The sequence below is a fragment of the Cyprinus carpio genome, chromosome B20, assembly GCF_018340385.1.
Source record: "Cyprinus carpio isolate SPL01 chromosome B20, ASM1834038v1, whole genome shotgun sequence".
NCBI lineage: Eukaryota > Metazoa > Chordata > Actinopteri > Cypriniformes > Cyprinidae > Cyprinus > Cyprinus carpio.
The window spans coordinates 17,086,744-17,112,465 of record NC_056616.1 but is presented as its reverse complement, the minus strand read 5'-3'; the positions used below and the strand labels follow the sequence as shown (position 1 = coordinate 17,112,465).

Below are 25,722 nucleotides of genomic sequence, written 5' to 3'. Positions count from 1 at the left end.
CAAACTCTAATTTCAATTAATAACCTCTTTGTCTCTGCAATGAGATCAGTTTGAAGTGTGAAATTAGATACATTAAATTAGAATCATTCATCCATAGTTAGATGTGGATTTTATAGAGCACAAAAAGTGATTCTTGCACACAGCACTTCTGTATTAGCATTTCTCAGTCTCAGATAGCCAAAGGCTCTGTGGAAAGTTCTTGATTTGTGAATGAAAAATCTCATTGTAATCTCAAGCAATATGATTAGAGTGCAGACTCTGCAGAGGGCTTCCCCATACTTTACATTTATTCTCTCCTTTCATATTTCAACAGATTTTTCAATAGACAGTTTTAAACCTTGAATAAAATAACATTAATAATCAAATAATTACAGCATTACAAATTTTGATTTGAAGCAAAAATGTAAAAAATAAAATAAAAAAAAACTAATGTACACCTACTGTCTTTTATGAAATGAAAATACTCCCATAAGTTCTCTGATCTTGCTTTACGTTTGTAGGTAGTGTAGTACTTCACAACTTAACACGAATTAAACAAATAAAAGGAAATAACATAATTGGCTATTGGCTTCTCCTGAAGGAGCATCTGTCAGCAGTTCATAAGAGATGTATTTGGCCTTTGAAAGTTTAAGAAATCCTTTGTAGCTTTTTTTTACTTTTAGTTCAAGGTGAGCATATTTTTTCTCATAGAGCATTATTGAAGGATTTTGCAAGTTAACCGGATGCAGATATGGAGGTGATAAAGATGCGGGCTCATTCAACCATCTCATTAAACTGTCACATGCAGGAGCGTGAGCCACCTGCTTTGTAAAATGCAGTAGCTGGCAATAAATTTGAGTTATTTAAGGAATTAGAGAATAGCTGAGATGAGGAAAAGACAAAGAACCATCTCTTCAAACTCCCACTTTAGGTGAGAGCATCACGAAATGCTCTAAATTGTTCTTTTTATATTGACAAGTTGTCAGTGGAGTCTGAAGTCTGAAGTAGTCCAAAATATTAAAAAACTGCTATATTTATTATTGTATATTAAATCTGTATATATATATATATATATATATATATATATATATATATATATATATATATATATATATATACATACACACACACACACACACATACAATCAAACCAAAATGATTCAGACACCATTTTTTTTTATTAGTGGGTGCAGAACACTATAGTTGAGGAAAGCAAAATAAAGCGAACTGTGACATATTATACCCAAAAATTCTTCATACAGCAGACTAGCAGTAAAATGTGGGATCAAAAATTATTCAGACACTTTGACCTGACCATGTTTTAAGTATTTTTCCTTCAACTGCTAATACGACCTTTTTACACCACAAACTGAACAAAATTAAGCATTGCTTGGTAATTGGTTGACCTAAATTGGTATTATCTAAATGTGTACTTAAACTTAACAGCTAAATAATTTTTGGTTGATTGTGATCCATTACATACCTTTCTATCAAATTTATCTGACATTATCAAGATGAATTTGTTCTGACACAGTTGAACTCTGAGTTCTTGTCATATTGTATAACCATTTTCTAAACTATAGTGAATAAACTGTGATATAATGTGAGAAATGTTGAAGGTGTCTGAAGAAATTTTGGTTTGACTATATACAGTCGTGGCCAAAAGTATTGGCAGTGACATAAATTTTGTGTTTTGCAAAATTTGTTGCTTAAATTGTTGTGGTGTTCATTCACATTGTTTTTAGATTATGTCACTGCTTTTAATTAAAAAAAAAACATCTTCCCTAGTGCCCTGAGAATTGTAGACCACACTGTACTTAAAATGATTTATTATGTGTTTGGAGACACAGAAACGTCATCTTTCATACGACTAAAAAATTCTGCAGTGTTCGGGACCTGGGCTGACTGAGCATGTGCGTACATTTCAAAATAGCATTGTGGGAGGGGCGATTTTGTGTATTCCCCTTTTCTCAAGTTCATATCAGTGGCAGGGCTGGGTGAGCCTTGAGCATTTATTTGGCACCAGAGCACATCAGGAGCTCTCGGGTTACAGCCCCTGAAGTCTTCAGGCCACACACCCACACCTGTTCATGTCCTTAAAGACACAAACTGAGCGTGTTGAAGGAGGGGGGTGGAGCAACCCATATTACTCTGCTGCACCTGTGTTTAAACTCACAGCCACGTTGGCTTGAATAGGGTCGGTCTGTCAGGCACAGATTGGTTTGGCAGAAGGTGCAGGCAGTCATGCGTACAGAATATGGACGCATAACAGAGACTTTGGAGAGTTCTGGTTTTTGCCCTTGTGATTCGGAGCGGACGCACCCCACCCCCCTCATCCTTAAACACGCAACACCCCTATAGATAGACTGTGACTCTGCCCCTTAGCTGTTTTGCAGATGGCTTTGCGGCTCCCCCCCGGATCACTTTGCTGCAGATTCACCAGATTCCTTGGCAGGGGATCTAGATGGGACCTAAGAAAAGGAAGATCTCCTCTTTTAGATAAAGACCACTCCACTGCATTAGTGGATAACGCTGTATTGTAAATATAGATACATGTATACATCTGCAGATCACTGTAATCCCAAACACAAACATTTGTCTCACTTATACTAATGCTCTGTATTATTCAGAATCAGAATGATCTTTTTTTGCCAAAAACAAATAAACTAAATATGTATAGAATATATACCCAAAGCGCAGATATACCTATATGCATGTGTTTTATGTGCAAAGTGCACAGAATTTGTGACAGCATGCATGCAGTTTAACAAATTGGTTTTATTTTGAATATTGCATATGCCATGTGTTGCACAGTTGTACTATTGAACATGATATTATACCAAATGGTAAAGGAATAGTTCATCCCAAAATCCTAATGCTGTCGGAATCACAATACGTTTTTATTGCCAAAAATACAATAAGTAGAATATATACAGAGAGTACCAATAACCATTTTTTTTTAAATGTTGTGCACAGAATATGTGACAATATGTGACCCTGGATCACAAAACCTGTCATAAGGGTAAATTTTTGGATTGAAATCTGAAAGCTGAATAAATAGGCTTTCTAGTTCTTAGCAATGCATATTACTATTCAAAAATTAAGTTTTGATATATTTAAGGTAGAAAATTTGCAAAATATCTTCATGTAACATGGTCTTTACTTATCATCCTAATGGTTTTTGGCATAAAAGAAAAAGCGATAAATTTGACCCATACAATGTATTTTGGGGTATTGCTACAAATATACCTGTGCTACTTATGACTGGTTTTGTGCTTCAGGGTCACATATGTACAGTATATATAGTTTATTAAATATGATTGAATTTGCATATTACATATGAGATTTTTTTGCACAGTGGCACTATTGTACATGATATTATGCTGATATTATGGTAAGGGAATAGTTTGTCCTACAATGAAAATTGTGTCAGTTTACTCACCTTCATGTTGTTCCAAACCTTTATGACTTGACTTCTTCTGTGGAACACAAATTAATATTAAAACAAGAATTGTCTTTGTCCAGTCAGTGAGGTCCAAAGCAATACTAGACCTTATTGACTTTCACTCTATGGACAAAAAACAACAACAACAACAACAACAAAAAAACCTCATCCTTTGATTTGATCAGTTTGCAGCAGTAACATATATAAAAGGATTCATCAGTTGGACTTTATGGTTGGACCCAATATTTTGGCTTGGTTTATTTTCCACTGTTAAAAGATCCATTTTAGGATCTCAAGCTTTCCTTGCTCAGCAGCCTTGATTGATCTATGGATTATTATTTAAAGTCAAATACAAGTCTGATACTTTAATGTGTCAGTGAAAAGGCGAGCATTGAACACATTTGTTTCAGGTTATGAGGGACTAAATTGGGACGGAAAAATTTGGAAATTACTGGCAATTTGTTTGTCAGTTCTGCTTCAATTTAGCTGCAATACATGCATTCCAGCTCCATTCAGAAAATGTACTTGATTCAAACATATTTGCATATAATGTCAGTATGCTACATACATTAAACACCAAATCTGCTATGTGGTCTGCTCTCCGTTCCAGTGGAATCACCAAATAAACTGCACCCAAATGCACCCCAGTTATGATATGCATCCACTGATATGCAGTAGCAGTATTTAGGAATACTGACGAACATTTTTAAACAAGGTAGTGGGAACCACATCCAGAGGACTAGAACTTTTCATGGAAAACTAACTAACTGTGAGATCATCAGCTGATATCGGGGGAAAATTCCCCAGGGTTACTGGCCAGGAGACACAAGGTATTTGAAGTGAAGGAGAGAGAGTAATATTATTTAGTATATTGTTTATCTTATCTACGAAAAAAGGAGTAAACTGTTGCACTCATCAACTGAAGAGATTTGAACCATAGGAGATGGAGGAGAGACAATGTTATGTATAGTGTAAATTTTTTTTTATCAGAAACATCATCAATATGGATGTTGAAGTCACCAACAATCACAATTTTAGTGAGCTTAAGAATAGATGATAAAAAATCACTAAAATCATCTAAGAAGGAGCTGTTTGGGCCAGGAGGACCAACTTGCAATCATTTGTAATCCAAAACAGGAAAAAGACCCAACATCTACCATCCGACAGAAAACACAGCAGCAAGTCCTCCACCATGGCCTGAAAGTCTAGGCAGACTAATAAATGTATAGTCCTTTGGAAGAATTTTCCTTAAGGGGAGCATTTTCCAAATTTCTGTCATAATCGTGTCATAACCAAAAAAATCCAGCTCATTTGTTGTAACAATATCATTCAGAACAAAAGTTTTATTAGTTATTGAACGAGCATTTACCAGTGCCATCCTGAGAGGTAGAGCAAAAACTTTGCTGGATATTTTGCGGCAAAGCGTGCAGAGTTGACGGGAATGTAAGGTAATGTAGGCTTATTTGGCTTATTTGTTTACATCAGCGGTTGGTTTGGCATCTGTGATATGTTACTAGGCACTCCACTGCTTTACTGTCAGAGTAACAGAGTTCCTGTTGTCATTCTGCAGATTTAGCATAGCTTAGACAGCAGAGCCAGACAGTCCACGTTAATTAGCATAACTCAAGCCCAAATACACACAGGCTATTATGTATGTATTCAGAATGCTGGATGTTCTTGCTTGCTCTCACCTCATTAACGCATCTTAAACCTGATGAATGAAATATAAAATATGAACTTACACACCGTGACTGTGTTAAGGAATTGTTACAGCTCTGATGGTGTTCATCAGAACCATGGCAACCATTAGCTAGGATTAATGTGATACGTGAGCTGGAACACAAGAAAAGGAAACTCAAATGAGACAGAAATCAATATTTCCCCCTCAGAGAGAATAAGGATGTACAGAGATTGAATGTGGATTATGTTCTTCCTTTCCTCCAGTGACAATTTTGAGGTATTTTAGCTGTTACATCATTAATGAATTTAAACTTATTATGACCTGACAGAAGTTCAGCTTTTTCAAGTGCTTTTTTTGTATCTGTAGCTATTTTATTTGTAGCAATTTTATTTTATATTTCACATTTAGCTATTGAAAGCAATTTTTGCTATCAGCATGGCTGCTGTTAGACATTGTGTAACTGAAATGTGCATTTTTCCGCTATCAAAAAATTGCTCCTTTTAAGCTTCTCAACCAGCCTGACACAGCAACAGTGGCTCAGCCAATGGTGTGAGTTTGGAGGCGGTATTATCACTTTGGCTGGCCAATTGCAGGTAGGGGGAGTGGCCAGGAAACCTGTTTGAAAACAGACCTTATTGTAATATCAGTTTGGTGATGTTGGTTTCACAATATGACACACTTCGGCTTTAAGTTGAGCTAAGTTTTTGGGACTGCATTGAGTGAAAGTGTTTGAAGTGTTTTTGCTTTTACGTGAAATTCATTGTTTTTGTCTTGACAGGATGATGAGGTGGTACTGCAGTGTGTCGCTGCCATTCAGAAGGAGAATCGCAAATTCTGTCTTACAGCAGAGGGACTCGGCAACCGCCTGTGTTATCTAGAGCCCACATCAGAGGCGAAGGTAAAGCCCCATGTGTTCTGAGAAACTAATCACTGCTTCAATATCCCTAAATCTTCCCACACAATCCCCAATGCAGAGATTGAAGCAAAGCAGTTTAGAAAACAGCTTTAGACAGCTACAATATACAAGTGCATAATTTTAGTATTACACAATATGTTTTTTTTTCAGTGTGCTGATTAAGGAATACTTTAAACACTCTACCTCTTTATTTGTTAAGAAAATTGCATGGTTAAAAATACATGTAGGGTGAAGCAGGGAGACTTTTACATATTTGCCTTTGATATGTTGTCCTCTAGAACTACATCAAATTAATGGCAAGAGATTCATGTAGTTGAAAACCATGGCAACAGCGAGTGATCCTAGTGCTCTGCACCATATTGTCTATGCATCATGAGGCAAGGCAGTAGAAGATGTGTAGGCATCTCTGTGGTTATGTGCGGTGTATCTACTGAGCCTGACCTTCTTCAGGCATTGTAAAAATGAAGGTGGATAATGATGATAATCTTTCTATTATCATATGAAGTATTGGTCTTCTTCATGCAAATCTATAAATGAATCCTTATGGATTCACGTGCAATGCATAATGGATAACCCTGAGTGACACTGAGACATCTGCTGTAATTGCCTGAGTGACGTAGAAGATAAAACTGTCAGCGTTTACCATCATGCATTACCATCTCCCTGGTCTCTCATATGCATATTTAAAACTATAAATAGAAAGGCATTTTATGTGAAACATATATAGAGGTTAGGGTTCATATATATGGGTCATAATCAAGGTTTTTATGGTTGAGTCTCATGTGTGCAGTTTTTCATATGGGGTAAATTATGTGCTCAATGTGGCTTTTAAGATATTTAAATTATATTACACAGACACACACACACACACACACACACACATATATATATAATTCTACAGTAAAATAATGCATTTTATAATTATATATATATATTATATATATATATTACATTTTATTACAAATTACATATTATATGTATAACTATTACATATATATATATATATATATATATATATATATATATATATATATAACTTATTAAAAATGATAAAATATGTATAAAAATAATTTCTAGGGTATCACATAATGTGTGAGTAAAATACCTTCAAGTGGAATTGCGTAGAGGGATTTTTAACCTGACTGAGACATAATACTTCTATAGTAATTTCTTTTTCTATTTTATGGCTGCAAATGACTTTGCCCAGAGGCATCTGTCACTCTACTTAGCACATTCTCCCCACTCACATGTCAAATTAAAACCTGAAAGAACAGTGGTCACCATAAGTCATGGCTGGTTTCTCTTATTTCTCAACACAAAGGAAGATGTTAGCAGGAAAATGCTTTTAAAGTATACACTCAGTAAGACTGTACATGATTCAGACTGTAGTTATCAGAAGGTGACAGAATGTTCACTTTCTCAGGATAGCTGAACCAGACAGTCCAGGGGCTTTAAATAGCAGCCTGATAAACAGATGCAGGGTGGGAGAAGACTTCTCTAGACCAAAGGTGGAGCTCACCACTTGCTAATGTTAATCCTTACTGGCCTCTCAAGCTAATCCTAATGAGCACATATCGAAAACAGAACATCTATTTGGCACTAATGAAGGGCTTTAATCTGTAAACATAAACACTCTACCAATTATCTGACTTAATACATAATCAAAAAACAAGCAACTACTGTACACCCACAATATCTCTATCTCTTCACAGTATTTTCCTCCTGACCTATGCATCTGCAACTTTGTGCTGGAGCAGTCGCTCTCAGTGCGGGCCCTGCAGGAGATGCTTGCTGGGCAGAGCGGTGAAGGGGTGAGTAAACAAATCGCAGTCATTACAGGGTTACTTACTTTACTGAATATATCTAGACTTTTCTACTAAGAATACTTCAAAACCTTTCAATTTTGAGTGCATTTCAATGTCAGTAGGGAAATTTAATGATGCACTGTCATGGAAAGGCAGTGTATATACATATTTTCAAAACTACTCCATTGACTGTAGTTCTTCTCCATTCTATATGACCAAAGGTAAGTATTCAAGAATGATGACACTGATATTAGAAAACCAGAATTCACACTGGCAGATCTGTTTTGGAGAGTTTTATGAATTGGATTTTATTCCTCAGATGCCATAATTGCTTTAGATTTTCAACATGATAGTAATGCAAATCCATTATCCCTTAATCATTTAAACATCTACTTACTAACAAATGCAGGTGAGGTATGTATTGTCATAAATGGATCAAATATTGTCATCTTTTTAATGTCTATGATAGTATGGTACCTCACCTTCTGCTTTGCATAGACTAATTATACCGCTCCATGTCTATAAGCTTTCAGTTGCCTGTAGACGGTGATATGATTTTTTTTCTATTTCTTAGTCATGATTTTTTTAATGAAATGCATTTCACAATATACATTTTATTGAAGATATTTAAAGTGTTTTTACTCATGGGTTGCCTCATCATTTGGCATCATTCAGTTCATTATATCTAGTACCCAACCAATATACATATTTGATTTTTATTTCTAAAAACAGTAGCAAGAGTGGGTTTAATTAATTCATTTGGTAAGACATAATGAATTAAATGTGCTAAATTGGCGAGGGATTTCAAACTGCCTTTTTTAATCATATCTGTATCTTTGTTTATCGTTGCAAGAATCCTGATCATGAGCAATGGGTATGTTCACAATTTGTTGACCAAAGAGTATGCATGAATGTCAATCGGAATTATGTAAAAAATATTTAACTTACATAATTATACCTACTGCTCCGTTTTAAGCATCCCAACCACTTTTTTAACTAAACTGGATTTTTAAGTGTGCTTTTCCTTGTGGCATAGGTAACCCAACTAATACAGTTCACAATGCTAACCCTGTCAGAGAATCAAGGTCTCTCTCCTTTATCTCAGGCTTGTCTCCCTCTCTCCATTTTTATGTTATGATTGAGAGTGTGAAAATGTTCCTGTAGCCCGAAGATGAATTAACTTGTCAAACCTAGAACCTAGTGGCCCTGAATTATGCAAAGCTCAGAATAAAATCTACTGGCTAAGCATGTTCTGAACAGGGCCATTTGAATGCTTTATTTGCCCTCCCTTCATCACAAAATGGCATGCTCGATATTTTAGTTCATGTTTATTTTTTACTGCAGCATTTTGAAATGAGATTGTCACAGCATATATTTTATTGGCTCGGTGATGTGTATCTGTTGCACTAACATTAATGTCTAGGAGAGAATGAGTTCTGTTGGAGAAGCATTATGCAGCAGAGTTACATACAGTACTTCACTGTAAAAATCCCTACGGATGAGTGTCATTTATTTAATGAATTCTCTCTTTAATGCCTTTTTTGTGTTGATTATTTGTAGTTTGAGATGTGAACTGTTTCTTCTTGCATTTGGACTCTAACACTCTCAAATTTCAGGAGTACCAATGACGAGGAAATGATCTGGAATGGTGATTCCAGAATGAATGTTTCTTGATATGTGCCATAATTCTTTAAGAAAGTTTTTTTGGTGTTTCGTTTCTTTTTTTTTTTTGTATACCATGCTACTTTCACAGTGTACTATATACTACCATTCAAATGTCTAAAGTCAGATCAAAATTGACTTTTGTGTTGTTTCAAAAAAAATTCTATTTAAAATAAATGCTGTTCTTTTGAACATCTGTTCTTCGAAGAATTCTGAAAAAAACATGTATTTGTTGTGTAAAGATTTTCACATATTAACATATTAACATATTAAGCAAAAAAAATGTTTTCAACATTGATAATAACAAGAAATCTGAGTACCAAATCATCATAATAAAATAATTTCTGAAGGATCATGTGACACTGAAGACTGGATGGCAGATGAAAATTCAGCTTGGCATCACAGAAATAAATTAAAAAGTTAAAAATATATATATTCAAATAAAAGTTATTTTGTAATAAATTGTAATAATATTTCACAATTTTGCTGTATCATTGCTGTATTTATGATCAAATAAATGCAGCTTTGGTGAACATAAGTAATTTCTTTCAAAAACATTAAAAAATCATACTGACCCCAAACTTTTGAATGGTAGTATATGTACAATTTCATTTTTTTTATTTTTTTTTACATCAGGATGGTTTCTTTGGGATCTTTTTTTATCAGCAGTCCAGAGATCGTGCCATTTTTAGTAGGCTGTCAACTTGAAACTCTCTCGAAGTGGCAGTTTCTGGTTAAATGTGCAGCTAACTGTGCAATATCACAGTGACTCAGCCAAGGACTGTTGTTTATCATCTGATGTTTCAGCAAGACAGCAGGCATACTCTTACAGCAACAGCTGGGAATAGGGAACACAAGTTTCAACTTTCCTCTTTGTCAAAGTCATTCGTTTTTAGACTATCAGTGAGGAGTTCAGATGAAACAGTCAGATATTGTGGTCTTTTTTAATTAAGAGAAAAATTTTTTTTCCTATGCACTCAGAGGCTTATAAGACGGGTAAGTATATTTACTCTGTTCCTCTCTTTCTTGTGGGCCTTTTTTTCCACACATTTCCTCATCTACGGTACAACAACGAAATTTTGTTCTCGTTCAAACAACTGAACAAGAAATTTCCTTTTAACATCTGTCCGGCATGTTCTTTCCAGTGCCAGTGTTTCTGATTCAGTGACTCTTTATTTTAACAGTGAACGTTCTGTCCACGTCTCGAATCCTTGCCTTGAGTTGCTAACAACATTTAACTCTCTCTTCTGTAGGCAGCACAGGGAGGTGGACATCGGACACTGCTCTACGGTCACGCCATCCTCCTTAGGCATTCCTTCAGTGGAATGGTGAGAATGCGATACACAAATTGAAGCCAGTGGGGAGAAGGATTAGGCAGCCTGTCACAGTTTACGGCTCACACACATTAACTTCATGATCACTGACTCCCCACAGTATATTTGGGGTAGATGGGGAGAAGTGAAAATGCTTTAACATCATGAATGACAAGATGGCTTATGTTTTAATGGGATAATTATGTGTTTATATTATCAATAAACATTAACTTTAAAGCTTGAAGCTTACTGAACTTGGTCTTCTGGGGGTCTTTACCCGTGATGCAGTGCTGCAGTGTAGGGAACCTTATTTGTCATAATCTGTTAGTAGAATTTACTCTTGTTTCTTTGTTTTCCCATAGTATCTTACATGCCTAAAGACTTCCAGGTCTCTGACAGACAAACTATCTTTTGATGTTGGCCTTCAAGAGGATTCAACTGGTAACAACAACAGTGCTATTTTAATATTTCTTAATATTTTGAAACAGCTTTTATTTTGATATTTTCATTTTACATTTACATTTAAAAAAATATATATTTTATTTTATTTTTTTTAAATATTTCTATTAGTTTTATTTTTATTTCAGTTTTAGTAATTTTACTACTTAATCTTAAGCTTATTTCAATGTAGTTTCCAAGGCAAACTTTTTCATTTTTTTAAAAAGTTTTTAATGACAGGATTTTTTTTTTTTTATGAAACTGTGACATTTGAACTATAGGTAACAGATGCAGTGCTAGGACCACTTCCCAAGCTTTGAAAAGAGATCCAAAATTAAACATAGATATCTTACTATTTCTGTGTATTGTGTCACTCAGAATAGAGGAGCATGGATATCGGTATCAACATCTAAGTTTGTAAACACCAGAAAGGTGAATTCAGTTCATCAATGTCAAAGGTTGATTGAATTAGTATCAGCTGTTGGACATTGATAATCTGTCTCTTTATGTACATTTGATGAGTTTCCTCTAACTGATGATTTGTACTATCAAAGGGGAAGCTTGTTGGTGGACAATTCACCCGGCATCCAAGCAGAGGTCAGAGGGTGAGAAGGTGCGCATTGGAGATGACCTCATCTTGGTCAGCGTGTCCTCTGAGAGGTACCTGGTGAGTACCTGCTGTGTGCAATGCTCCACTAAAACACAGTATAAACAGTCCATCCAACTCATGTGCTACAGTATATTCCAAGACTTCTGAAGTCAGATGATAACTTTGTGTAAGTAAAAGACTGAATTTCTCTCATCCAGAATTCACAAATAGTGTGTTAGTTTTTAATGTTGTTTATTAACGTTTAATGGGTTTTTCGTACTTTTGGGAACTTAACAGGTGTAGTCCTTACAAACTGCCATTGTGTGGAAAATTTTGGCTGATATTGCTATTCCTTTAATGGATTCTGGCACCCCCAGTCAACGTTTAAAATTTCTCAGATAAACTTTTAACATTAAGCAATGCAAATGGTACATAGACTGATAGTCTGTAGAAGAAAAAAAAATGAAAAGAAAAAGTTCTTCCATAATTTCTCATTATAATTTCATTTGTGTCTGGCAAGATGGCTTTGCCATATGTGCTGACAGTTAATATACCTCTTTCATACAGAGGGAGACCATCAGGTTTAATCAAGTAAGTTGTCATGGTGATGTGCTCAGCCTTCCAATAGAGCGCTGAGTTCCTCTAGATGTCCAGGAGGAGAATGGACACACTGAGAGACAAAAAGGCAGACGTTTCAGAAATATAGGATTATAGTTGACAGACCATGTGCAAATTATGGGTGACTTGGGGGGGGGGGGGGGTCTAAATCCCCTAATAAAGGTTTTAACCCCAACAAAATTGTTTGTGTTCTTATGAAATATACTTCTGTGCACAACTATTTAAAATAGCTCTTTTCTATATTAATACATTTTAAAATGTTGTTTATTGCTGTGATGTTAAAGCTGAATATTCAGCATCCTTTACTCCAGCCTTTAGTGTCACACGATCCTTCAGAATTCATTCTAAAATGCTGATTTGCTGCTCAAAAAACATATATTAATATCAATGTTGAAAACAGTTGTGATGCTTAATATTTTTGTGGAAACCCTGGTAGATAAAATCTTACTTATAAACTTTGAAGGGTGGCGTACATTTCAACAAATAGAATTTGACACATAAGTCCTTTAAAAATTCCTCAGAAGTAATTGTATAATTCGGATAACAGAATCCCAGTTTGTTTAGGTCAGTTGCATTGTTTTTGTTCCAGCTAAGAATTAACCAAAGTCTCTTGCAACGGGTTGCAGCGCTGCTCATGCAGAGAGTTAGTGTTTGTAGTCCTGGGAAAGACAGTCGCTGTTTGTTTTCTAGAAGGTAATCTTTTAAAAACAGATTTGTAACTCAGCTGCTGACAACACAGACAGGCTAGCAGCATCAAAGCCACATGCCAGTATCTCGCTTCCTGTTGTCCTTTGCTATATCTCTTTCTCTCTGTCTCCCTTAATCACTGCCTTCCTCTTTTTTAGATTTAACAAGTTAATTCAAAAACACACATGCATAGGTAGTTTGGTAAAACACTTGTGTCTTTCCCTCTTTTGTAGCACCTCTCCATTTCCAATGGAAGTATTCAAGTGGATGCTTCATTCATGCAAACACTGTGGAACGTTCAGCCTACCTGCTCCAGAAGCAACATGGAAGTGGGTGAGTTCAAAAATCAAAATGTATTACTTTTGTCTTGATGTACTAGTTTTAAGAGCACAATTGATATTAGGAATTGTCTCACTGCTCCCTTGTCTCTGTAGGATTTCTTCTGGGTGGACATGTGATACGCTTGTTCCATGGGCACGACGAGAGCCTCACCATACCAGGATCCGAGCAAAGCCAAGAGCAACAGAGGTTAATCAGTCTATCTATCTGTCTGTCTGTCGTTCTATCTATCGATATGACATGACATTATGACATTTTTCCTATAGAGTGGTGAACTATGAGACCGGCAAAGGAGGGTCCAAGGCCAGGTCTTTATGGAGACTGGAGCCTCTTCGGATAAGGTGAAATCAAACATTTACTTACCTTCTTTTGTGCATGCACACACAAACACACACACACCCTTTGGGTTGCAGTAAATATTTTATGACCCAGACTTGTTGTTCCTTCTCTGTCTTTTCTAATTATGCCCAAAAGGGTAGTTGAAAGTCAGGTCAGTGAGCAGTGCCTCGAATCCATGACTGTTAGAAAATCGAAAAGTTTCCTAATCTTCTGCAAAGGCCTATCGATTGATTAAGCATTAAAATGGTTAACACCTCATATTTAATGGATTGTGTGGAAAATGAAAAAGATGCCTACTCACAGGGGAGTCTTTTTCTTGAATTGTAGCTGGAGCGGGAGTCACATCAGATGGGGTCAGCCATTCCGCCTCCGCCATCTCTCCACCGGTCACTACCTGGGCCAGACAGAGGACAATGGCCTGATACTACTGGACAGAGAGAAGTCTGACACCACTGCAACAGCCTTCTGTTTCCGGTCAAGCAAGGTTTGACCCACTTATTTTAAACTTGTTCACAGATTAAAGAAATATAAGTTAAACTCCACCAGCAGCATTTGCAGCATAATGTTGTCTACCACAACTTATTTTGTTCAGGTTATATTGAAGTGAATGAGCCATTAGTAAACGTTAAAGTACCCACTGTTTCAATAGTGGAGACATAGTATAGTGTATGTAAACACAAATTTAGTATAAAAAGATTATTAGATTTTCTGTATAAAGTTGCATCCAGTTGTATTATTTTATGAAATTATACCCAAGTAAAAAAGTAATATATATAAAATACATTTATTTCATACTAAGTATAGTTCAAATCTATTAACATATTTACTGGCTTATATATATAATTAACATATTTACTGACATATATATATATATATATATATATATATATATACATATATAATTAAACTTTTTTTGGAGTGCTACTTGTGTACAATGCATATTTCTTATTATTAAACCTAAAATGTGTTTTAATGTCACTATTAATTAGGATTGTATGATCTTTGAATAATATCGGTCTTTAAATGCAAGTTATTTAAAGTGTACCTGAATTATACTTAGTTCCACTTTAGCACAATCAAATATACTTAAATATAATTAAATATACTTATATATGTTTATACAAGTATATATTAAACACAAAATGAGTTGTTCCAATTTAGCAGACTTTAAGTATACCAGCTTAGTATACCAAAACTATAATTGCAGGGTATTTTTATAAAGTCAATAAATATGTAAATGTATTTGTAGTATACTTAGCATGAAATAAATGTATTTCAAATACATTTTAGTGTATTTATTTTTCACTAGTGTAAGCTTCACATTTTTGTTGTCAAATTTCACCCCAAAATTTCCACTGTAAATGCCTCATCCTGATTTTAACTTTCAATTTTTTTCTTTTTTTTTGCTAATCAACATTATTACTCAGCTTAACTTGTACCAGACTGAACCAGTAACATTCCTTAAATTTAATTAATCAGTAAATCAGATGAATCAATGATGTTCATAGCTACACCGCATCAGCAGTTGGACAAATTGGCCTGATTAGATTGTAGCCCTGCTAGTCAGTGCTTCGAGTCTGTAATTGCTACATCTGTTTCCCAATTACTAATCCTCAGTGCATTATTACTGTATATTGGAGTTTCATTAGCCCTCCTCTGCTGCAACAAGCCGAGAGGTCACAAACCCAGCTGTTCTATTGTGTATTTTATCTTAATAACACTTAAAATAGACTCACAAAATGATTGACTGTGACTGTCCAAACTGAACAGATGACAATATTTGGCACAGTAAAGGCAGGACTCATGTGATTTGTCTTTCCCTTCGCAGGAAAAGATTGACTCTGGCCCAAAGCGTGATATTGATGGTATGGGAGTTGCAGAGATCAAATACGGCGATTCGGTCTGCTTCATCATGCATGTGTCCACGGGCCTGTGGTTGTCCTACCAGGCGCCTGATGCCAAATCTTCTCGCCTGGGCCCACTGAAGAGAAGGGTAAGAGATAGTGTCCTTGTGGTCACGATTACATGATAACAACAACTTTGAATAGCATGTACATCTTTAATGACATCATGTGCTGTAAGTTATGATCCCGTTAAAGATTATTGGGCTCTCAAGATGGTCTAATGTTGGCTCAAGCTTAACCGCAGTGGCTTCTGTGTAGAGTGTAGGATATACGAGGCCATGGTTTAAATGTGATAATGAGGTAGGCATGGTGACAGTGTTTTTTTGGGGAGTGGTCAGGATTACACGTTCAAATGGACTGCGCATCTTTCCAGCGCTGTGGTATGCAGCTTAAGTCTGGGCTAAAGGCCAGAAAAAGCATACCACCTTTACGCACAGCCCAGGCAGCCAAAGTCATAACTTTGGTGACACTCAATTCGATTTTTACTTCGAAAATTTTGAACCACTCTTTCATTTTTGTAGCTTATGAAGTCTGCTAGACAGACTCTGCCATTTATGTGAGGAGGAGGTTCTAAGTTAAAGATAAAACCCAAAGACAATCTGTCCAGTTGCTGTAGAGAAGAACTGATAAACACAACAATCATTGACAGGGACATTTTTAGGATGTGCATTAATCAAAAAACATTAAGCAATATTTTCTAAATTGTTAATAATAAGAGAAGTTTCTTGACCATTAAATCAACATATTAGAATATTTTCTGAAGGATCATGTGACACTGAAGGCTGCTGAAAATCAGCTTTGCCATTACAGGAATGAATTATATTAAAATATAAAACAGATATTTATATTTGTGATAATATCTCATATTATTACTATTTTACCAAAATATTTTTGTTAAATCTGATATACTGTGTTGTACAAAATTCTGGGTCCAAATTTAAAATCTGGGATGAATCTCAAGATTGAATTAAAACATAAAAAATAAACAAAATTACAAGGTAAAAAAAAAAATGACTTCAGGTTCTGCAATAATATCTAGGTCAGATGTTCATTATTAAGCAGAAATATTACAAATATTAAAACTCTGAAATTCAATTAAAACTTTTAAACCTAAACCTAAAATGTGGTTCGAGGTCAGTTCTAAGTCAGCTGTTATATTGCAGTGAGTGTTAATGTACATTTACAATGTGTGCAGGCTGTCCTGTCTCTTGAGGGCCATATGGATGACGGGCTGACTCTGCAGCTTTGCCAGCACGAGGAGTCCCGGGCGGCTCGCATCATTCGTAATACCACTCGCCTCTTCACTCAGTTCATCAGGTACAGCAGACCCAAAGGCTCAAATGCAGCCTAGTACAATACAAATATTCCTCCCATCGTAAATGAGTGCCATTTGGAACACTGCAAGACTAGCGCATTATTACATTTCTGATGTTTAGTATTAAAATACTTGAAAGTATCTAATAGTTATAATAAATAAATATTGCTAATTTGAATATTATTTTCTTTGTCTCAGGGGTCTGGATGGTTTAAATGGGGAGAAGACTACAGAGGTGACACTGCCTGTGTGTGAAGTGCTGCAGACACTAGACGACCTCATCGTGTACTTCCAGCAGCCTGACTCTGAGCTCGAACATGAGGAGAAACAGAGGCAGCTCCGATCTCTCATCAAGCGCCAAGATCTCTTCAAAGAAGAGGTTAAATACAACTCAAATGTGCCACGTTAGACTCATGATAATACATGCAAATGTACAGGCTGACACTTATTATGATTATTTTAGGGAATGCTAACCCTGGTCTCACATTGCATCGATCGTCTTAACGTGTACAACAGTGCCGCTGAGTTTGAGGAGTTAGCAGGCGAGGAGGCCGGAGAGGCCTGGAAGGACATTCTCAACCTCCTCTATGAGCTTCTGGGTAAGAATGCAATCACACGTCTGCAGCCTTCAGCTGTTCATCAAGGGTGATGATGGAGAGACAGGACAGTTATTAGTGGCAGTTAAACAGCTATTCTATTCTCTTTTATCACCTTGTTGTTCACTCCCAGCCTGATTTATGGAGGGCAAATGTACAGTTAGAAAAAGAGGACCTTGTTCAAGATATTAAAGTTCAGATTGAAGCAAAATTGCTTTAGAAATCTTATATGAAGACCATTTCATTTCTGCTACTTTTTCAATTTTTCTCCTGAAGTATTTTTTAATACTACTTCTATATATAGAGTGCTGCAGAAACCAACACAAAAGTTAGCATCATCCTGGTTCCCTTGACAAAAAGCCAACAGGATTTTTTCATTGGCTTCTGGATTATTGCAGAAAATAAAGGTTTATATTTCTTACTTGTTTTGGTCATCAAGATAATCTTCGCAAATTAAATCTTGACCTTTAAAGCCTAAAAACTAGCAGTATAAACAAACTACACCACATATGCATTATTTTAATGTCACCACCAGAATGTTTAAAATCTAGAGGCTGAAAATTGTTTGTTAGAATAGTTTGCTTGAATGCGATTATAAGCACAAGGCTGTAAAAGTGTAGATTAGTTTTCCTGTTTGACGTGATGATGTTAAGGGCCAGATGTACTAACAGCTTGCGCCAGCGCAAACCATCTTTTGGCGTTAAAATCATACTGTCAGGATTTTATGGAATTGCGTTCTATCGCTAATTTAGCCTTTTTAGTAAATTTGGCTCTTTATGTTCCTGATATCCTCTGTAGTCCCATTTAGCCAGATGTTAGAGATGTAAAAACGGTAAACATCATGAGTGGGTATTTCTGATATATTTGATATTGTAGACTAAAATATGAAAATATCTTGAGCTTGTTTTAACCACAGACCCATTCAAAAAACACTGGCTTTAGGGCGATGCAACCGGACAAAGTTTTTTGAATTTTGTTTGAAATGTTAACATCGCATAAGGATCCAGTGAGCGTGAACGCTCTCCTCGGTTCACCTTGACTGGCTTGCATTTGTCAGAGCCCCCATCGAGGCTTGTTCTGAATTTTGCTCGTTCAGAGTCGTTGAGGTCACCCTCGAGAGGTGCCATGCTGAGTCTGTCTGGCAACAGTAGCATGATACATTATGCTGGTGACAACAGACAGTTTTTAACATCTCCATACGGATGTGTTTGCTGCCTCAGGAAACAGCTCTTCTCTGGGTGTTTGGGCTTCAAAACTGCCTAGACAATCTCTCCACAAAGTGCCTTTAGCTCTGGGCTTGAATTTGATTGATTGCTCTCTGAAATACAGTCTAGTTTAAGATTACTCCCATTTAGTATTTTGCTCACATTTATTTCAGAATATCACAACCTAGGTGGGAAACCTTGTGTGAAGGATAACAAAAGGGATTTGCGTTAGTGTGAGGCATGTAGGAGTAACGGTGTAACATTGAGCTGATTGCCATTGATTTTTGTCCATTAGCCGCTCTGATTCGAGGCAACAGGACCAACTGCACACAGTTCTCTCGCAAGCTGGATTGGCTGGTCAGCAAGCTAGAGAGATTGGAGTCCTCATCAGGTAAATACCACTATACGTCAAATCAGACACATACATTAGCACTGATTACAGAGGCGTTATACATTAACCAGTCTGTCTTACGTAGACATAAACTGAGCGATCAACCGTTATCATCTGCTCAGATCAATGGTTTTAGCTCAAGCTCTGTGTCACAGCAGTATTACAGATTCATAGCAGCATTGGAGCAGTAGATAATTTTCATAAAAAAATCTATAGTAATTTGCTTAACAACTCTCTGCTATCTGATTATATAATGCCTTTATCATTCCTTGTGTTTACTGCGATGTGATATTAATAAAGCAATTCTATACAGGCATTTTAGAAGTGCTTCACTGTATCCTAATCGAGAGTCCAGAATCTCTGAACATCATCCAGAAGGCCCACATCAGATCCATTATTTCTCTGCTGTACAAGCATGGACGCAACCACAAGGTCAGCATTTGCTGTTTCTACGCACACACACACAAACACAGATGAGTGTGGAATATAAAGGATGTTGCTGACCATCCAAAGCCTTAAGATGGAAACTAATACCTGCCGCCCTGAATACTATAAATATTATATGAAGAGCTGAAAATGCATTTTTTCCAGTTTTGTATATAAATCTTTATATCTATCTTCCATTTAGTGTAAATCTGTATATTTCTGTATTATGGGGAGATACAGACTACCGTTCAAAACTTGACGGTTGATAAGATTTTTAATGTTTTTGAAACAAGTCTCTTATGCTCACCAAGGCTGGATTTGTTTTATTTCAAAAATACATTAAAAATGTTTTCTATTTTACTGTATTTTAAATTTGTATTCTTTCTGTGGTGGCAAAGCTGAATCAGAAGCTTTTACTCCAGTCTTCACTGTCACAAGATCCTTCAGAAATCATTCTAGAAACAGATTTTTTTTTTTTTTTTGTAACATTAGAAATGTCTTTACCTTTTGAAAGGTGAAAGGTTTTAGGTACAGTAGTATGACCATTTGTGCTCTTTTTTTCTGGACAGAATTTCTAAACTACCTAAAATTACTAGGTTTAGATTTGTTTTCCTATTGTTTTTCTATTGCTAAAGGTACTGACTGAAAAGTATTTTGTCCAATGGGGTGCAGATCTGGTACATAATCGACCAATCGTGATTTGAGAAGGTTGGATCTACAAAGAACGGTCAAAGCAATGCAAATATGTGTAAATAATGTACTGTACGAAGACTGTAGAGCACGTCAATAGAAAAAACAAAGCCAAATCCTGGACATTTGAGGCAATTTTGAAACCCTGGCCAGGACATGTACTGATAAAAGAGGACATATGGCCACCCTAGTTTTCGTGGTGCAAACATTCAGACATTTTAACAAGGGGCAGGTGTCTGCTGGTGTAGACCCTTGCTACTTGACTTGAGAATTCCTCTGTCTTGTAAAATGTGGGTCATGTAAACTCGTAAATACATTCTAGGAGCTGCACAGCATGTTATGCTAGCAAACACTCAAGTATGCACTTGAGAATATGCAGGCATAAGACTATAAAGTTGTGCATAGGGAAAATGTGCAGTGTAAAATGAGTTTAAAGCAATAAAACCACTGCATTACTAAAATGGCTCCTGTACTCCCTTGCAGATTCTAGATGTTCTCTGTTCCCTGTGTGTCTGCAATGGTGTGGCTGTGAGAGCCAATCAGAACTTCATCTGTGACCACCTGCTTCCCAGGAGAGATCTGCTGCTCCAGACACGATTGATCAATGATGTCCAAAGGTAGACAAACTAAAAATCAACCCCCCCCACCCAACACACACACAAAACAGTTTTCTTAATCAGAATGTTTTTTTTTTTTTACTAAAATTACACTACTCTTCAAAAGTTTGAGGTCGGTAAGTTTTTAAAATGTTTGATTTGTTTTTCTATACCAATTTTATAAAATCAATTTGAAACAAGATTGCATTATCTAAAAAAAAAACCCTTTGGTTCTATTTTTCAGCTTGTTGATGTTTATACAGACTCTGCTGAACCACTGCACAAAAGAACAAAATGTAACCAACACAATAAATCAGTGCAAATAGATTTATCTCAAATAGTCTTCAGTCTACAAATCTGTTAGGCTACATTTACACTAGTGAGTGTCTGTTTTAAAATGCATAGCTCAGACAGAGGTAATAACATATTTAATTTCAGTAACATTCCATGGCCAAAACACACATAAGACGGCAATCGGAAGTTATTACAAACACTTGATGGTGGTTTAAAGTGAGTTTTGAGTAAAAGCAGAATATAAATCTTATTTATTCTCTTATGTGAATGAATGATCATGTAACACGTGCTTTCGGTCCTGTAGTATGAATGAACGGACATCTGCATATGTTCAGAACTCCACGCAGCTCCAGCACTACTCTCTCTGAATGACTTCCGGTCTGTCGCTTGTCATTTGTTGGAGATGGTGGAATGCTGGCTTGAAACACAGTGGAAACGCCAGTATGACGAGGATTGTTTTCATTTTAAAACAAAAACGCACTAGTGTAAATGTAGCCTCACATCTAAGGATGCTGGAACGCATTCACACTACAGCCTCATGTGTGAGCCACATTGAGTGTAACCGGTGTAAACTAGTAGGTGTGTTCAACTTGACGTGGACCGACTGTGCAGACTGATCGGTGTATTACAGTACCATGAGAGCTATAGAGAGCAGACCTCGATCTGACCCAATTGCAGAAATCGTGCTCAGAAACAGACAGCTTGCACATATAGTGCTGTTGTTTGTGTTTCAATGGCTTAAATCATTTGTTTTTAAACCGCAAAGCTTAAAAACATGTGCAAATGATGAGTTTTTGTGACCATGGCACACAGCAATGTGACGTGAGTATGCTAAATAGGCTAAAGCTTGCCGCAAAGCCCCAGCAAAAGTTACAATGAATGTGTTGCGGAGAAATAGTAAGGAAATATTTGAATGATTTATCAATGAACTAGTGTTTTCTGAGTCAGTGTTGCAAAGATGAAGTTGACAATCCTGACTCGCCATCTCCTCATTGGACGCGCCTTGCATATTTACGGAATATATAATGAAAGAGTTTTTGTTTTGGATTTAAATTATTTCGTTTCGTAGTCATTTAAAGCTTTCTGTAGATATATTCATCATGTCTGTAAGGAAAATATTCACTAAGTTTCAATGCATTAATTTGAAGCGCTCCTGTTTAAGACCGAGACGGCAAGCGCATCCTATTTGTTTTCTTTATTTTACAAAAGCACAACGTTTTGTATACAATTTCTGGTTCACTTGCAAAAAGGGCATTGTGAAAGCGAACCGCACCAGACAAAAAAAATCAACATTGTTTTTGTATGGAGATAGAATTGTTGCTTAGTTCCAAATAAATAGATTATGATCCACAAATAAATGTAAAGAGATTTTAAAAAATTAAACATATTGACAAATAAATATGAGATCCACAAATAAATCTTAAAGTTTCACAAACAAGAATGAAATTCACAAATAATTAAAAAGAGATTTGCAAATAAAAAAACATATTCACAAATATATATTTAAGTCACAACCACAACTTTGTCTGGCATTTATTTGTGAATTGCATCCTGTGCATTTGTGAATTTTGAAACATTTCTTGTGTCAAGACGTGCTGACAATCCACAAATACATGGACTCCACACACCGTCTACTCAAGCCAATCAGATAACAGCCACATTTCGCTGACCAATCATAGCACGATCTCACTATAGCCAAGAGTCCACGTATTTGTGTATAAGTTTTTTTATTTGCAAATTTTATGTATTTAAAATGTCGTTTATTTCTGTGATGGCAAATCTGAATTTTCAGCAGCATTACTCCAGTCTTTAATGTCACATGATCCTTCAGCAATCTTAATAATATAGAAGAACAGCATTTTTTTAAATTAGATTTTTTGTCTTTCACTGTCACTTGTCCAATTTAAAATGTCCTTGCTGAATAAAAGTATTGATTTCTTTAAATAAATCTTACTGACCCCAAACTTGCAAACAGTAGTGTGTCAACATATAAACAAGATTTAGTCGAGGAGCAAAATTGTGTGTGACTTGTTTTTGTGTCTTATTTTCTATTTATATTTTAATATTAAATTTAATTTAATTTTATTTTAGACCCATTTTTCCTGTTTTAGCATAAACAAGTATTTTTATTATTTATGCTTAAAGTCTGCATAAACTGGAAGTTGCTACCCAATTTACTTCAGTAATGTGATGTATTTCCAACTGAAACTAAATATTTAATTGAGGGCATTTTTTTTTTTATTTTAGCGCACCTCCCAGCATCTCTCACTTACAGTAAACCAATGGTTGGAAGGGAGTAGTTAAGGATTTTCTGTCCCAACTTTTAAACTGATGTCATCAGAGAAGGAATGCCATTCCAGAGTGGAATCAGGTTTTGATTAAAAATTACCAAGACAAACATTATTTACCTCAAGACTAGCAATGTGCACTAACAAAGTAAATAGTGTCAATTTTGAGTTCATGCAGACTTTAAAACAAAAAGTATTTGTCAGCAGAGTACATGGAGTTTTTTTTTTTTTTACAGTCTATATTTTTACTAGACCACAATACAAAAATACAAATAGAATTAAGAAAATGACATTTTTCAATGAACCTGGCAGTCATTGTCAACCCACAAACCTTCTCAATGGTTTTTTTTGTGCTAATTTTGCTAATAATTGTATGCATTTGATTTATTTTAAAGATTAATTGAATGTATTTTTCTGTAATGTGATCTCCAATGTTTATTTACAGTATGAGACCCAACATCTTCCTGGGCATGAGTGAGGGCTCGGCACAATATAAGAAATGGTACTTTGAGCTGATCATCGATCAAGTAGACCACTATGTGACCAGTGAGCCCACCCACCTTCGTGTTGGCTGGGCCACCACCAAAGGCTACGCCCCCTATCCTGGGGGTGGAGAGGGCTGGGGAGGAAATGGTGTGGGTGATGATCTTTACTCCTATGGTTTTGACGGGCTTCATCTGTGGTCAGGTATTTTAAGGCTGTTTTACCCATGTTCCTCACTGCCTTATCTAATATGACATTATGAAAAATGCATAGATGAACATGACTTCATCTAAATCATTTCTGATACTCTTGTTTGACAGTGGTGTTCACAAAAATCTAATAAATTGTTATTCTCTCCACATCTGATAGGCCGAATCCCACGGGCCGTGGCCTCTATTAACCAGCACTTGCTGAATTCAGACGATGTTGTGAGCTGCTGTCTGGATCTCGGAGCCCCTAGCATGTCTTTCCGAATCAATGGTCAGCCCGTTCAAGGCATGTTTGAAGACTTCAACGTAGATGGCTTCTTCTTTCCCGTCGTCAGTTTCTCTGCAGGGGTCAAGTAAGTTTCTCTAATATAAAGTACACCACATGGAGTAAGAGTTTTACATATATAGCAAGAAGGAATATGGTTAGATTTAACTTGCATACATTTTAATATTAATGAGGACAACATCCTGTAGCAATTGTTCAACATGTTTTTCTACAGTTTTTACTTTGAACGTAGCACTTCTGCAGTGATTGTAAAGGAGTTGTGCTATGTGACAAATGAACCCTTTCTTCTTTTGCGCTGTATCCGCCCTAAAGCACTTTATGTTCAATCAACAGAGACAGGCCATTACTCACTTGACTTCTCAACCAACTCCAAACAAATTAAGTAGCACCAAGACATTTTTTGGACAACCCAGTGTTGCTATTAGGATTAATCAAGTAATTGATCATGAGTTTAAATGCCTTGTTCATGTTTTTTTCCCTCAAGGGTGCGTTTCTTGTTGGGTGGACGCCATGGCGACTTTAAGTTCCTGCCTCCAGCCGGCTATGCACCATGTTATGAAGCACTGCTCCCCAAAGAAAAGATGCGTGTGGAGCCTGTGAAGGAGTATAAAAGAGACCTGGAGGGAGTGAGAGATCTGCTGGGCACCACGGAGTTCCTGTCCCAGGCTTCCTTCATTCCTGTTCCTGTTGACACCAGCCAGGTGAGATGATATCACTAACTGAGTAATTCACTGTGTTTTTACACACTGTTCTACCTGTTCTGCCATGGCAGCATAATTAATCCAAGATTAATCAAAGAGTACGATATGGCTGTAGTATAAAGCTGTACTCTAAAATAATAATTATTATTTTATAGTGAAAAATATTATTTCTTATTTTGTTTACAATTTTTATATAATAATAATTATTATCATTGTTATTATTGTTACTACTATTATTATTTTACAATGAAATATTACAAAAGTAATAATTCTTATATCGCCATGGCAGCATAATTAATCCAAGCTTAATCAAAGATTGCTATATTGCTATAGTATACAGCTGCACTGTAAAATAATAATATTTATAATTATATTTAATATTTATAATTATTTATAAAAATAATATTTAAAAATGTTTATAATTAATTCATTATTATTATTACTTTTTAAGGTTTTTTTTTTTTTTTTTTTTACAATGAAATATTACAAAAGTAATCATTCTTATATTGTTTACAATTTTTAATCAT

The 25,722-nt window shown here is 35.9% G+C and overlaps 1 protein-coding gene across 5 annotated transcripts in view; it reads left to right on the top strand.

Moving 5' to 3' along the window:
- ryr3 (ryanodine receptor 3) overlaps nucleotides 1-25,722 on the top strand; it is a 75,777-nt gene that overhangs the window by 6,038 nt on the left and 44,017 nt on the right. For 3 of the 5 annotated variants that reach the window (XM_042746969.1, XM_042746965.1, XM_042746966.1), the window contains exons 2-21: nucleotides 5,884-6,003; nucleotides 7,734-7,832; nucleotides 8,680-8,700; nucleotides 10,742-10,816; nucleotides 11,164-11,242; nucleotides 11,794-11,906; nucleotides 13,367-13,466; nucleotides 13,568-13,661; nucleotides 13,739-13,813; nucleotides 14,139-14,295; nucleotides 15,640-15,804; nucleotides 16,911-17,032; nucleotides 17,229-17,409; nucleotides 17,494-17,629; nucleotides 19,127-19,222; nucleotides 19,536-19,654; nucleotides 20,822-20,955; nucleotides 23,962-24,203; nucleotides 24,369-24,561; nucleotides 24,979-25,195. In XM_042746969.1, coding sequence (XP_042602903.1) covers nucleotides 5,884-6,003; nucleotides 7,734-7,832; nucleotides 8,680-8,700; nucleotides 10,742-10,816; nucleotides 11,164-11,242; nucleotides 11,794-11,906; nucleotides 13,367-13,466; nucleotides 13,568-13,661; nucleotides 13,739-13,813; nucleotides 14,139-14,295; nucleotides 15,640-15,804; nucleotides 16,911-17,032; nucleotides 17,229-17,409; nucleotides 17,494-17,629; nucleotides 19,127-19,222; nucleotides 19,536-19,654; nucleotides 20,822-20,955; nucleotides 23,962-24,203; nucleotides 24,369-24,561; nucleotides 24,979-25,195 — 2,538 coding nt within the window. The remainder of the gene's footprint in view (nucleotides 1-5,883; nucleotides 6,004-7,733; nucleotides 7,833-8,679; nucleotides 8,701-10,741; nucleotides 10,817-11,163; nucleotides 11,243-11,793; nucleotides 11,907-13,366; nucleotides 13,467-13,567; nucleotides 13,662-13,738; nucleotides 13,814-14,138; nucleotides 14,296-15,639; nucleotides 15,805-16,910; nucleotides 17,033-17,228; nucleotides 17,410-17,493; nucleotides 17,630-19,126; nucleotides 19,223-19,535; nucleotides 19,655-20,821; nucleotides 20,956-23,961; nucleotides 24,204-24,368; nucleotides 24,562-24,978; nucleotides 25,196-25,722) is intronic. The other 2 variants (XM_042746968.1, XM_042746967.1) reach the window with 1 other exon arrangement.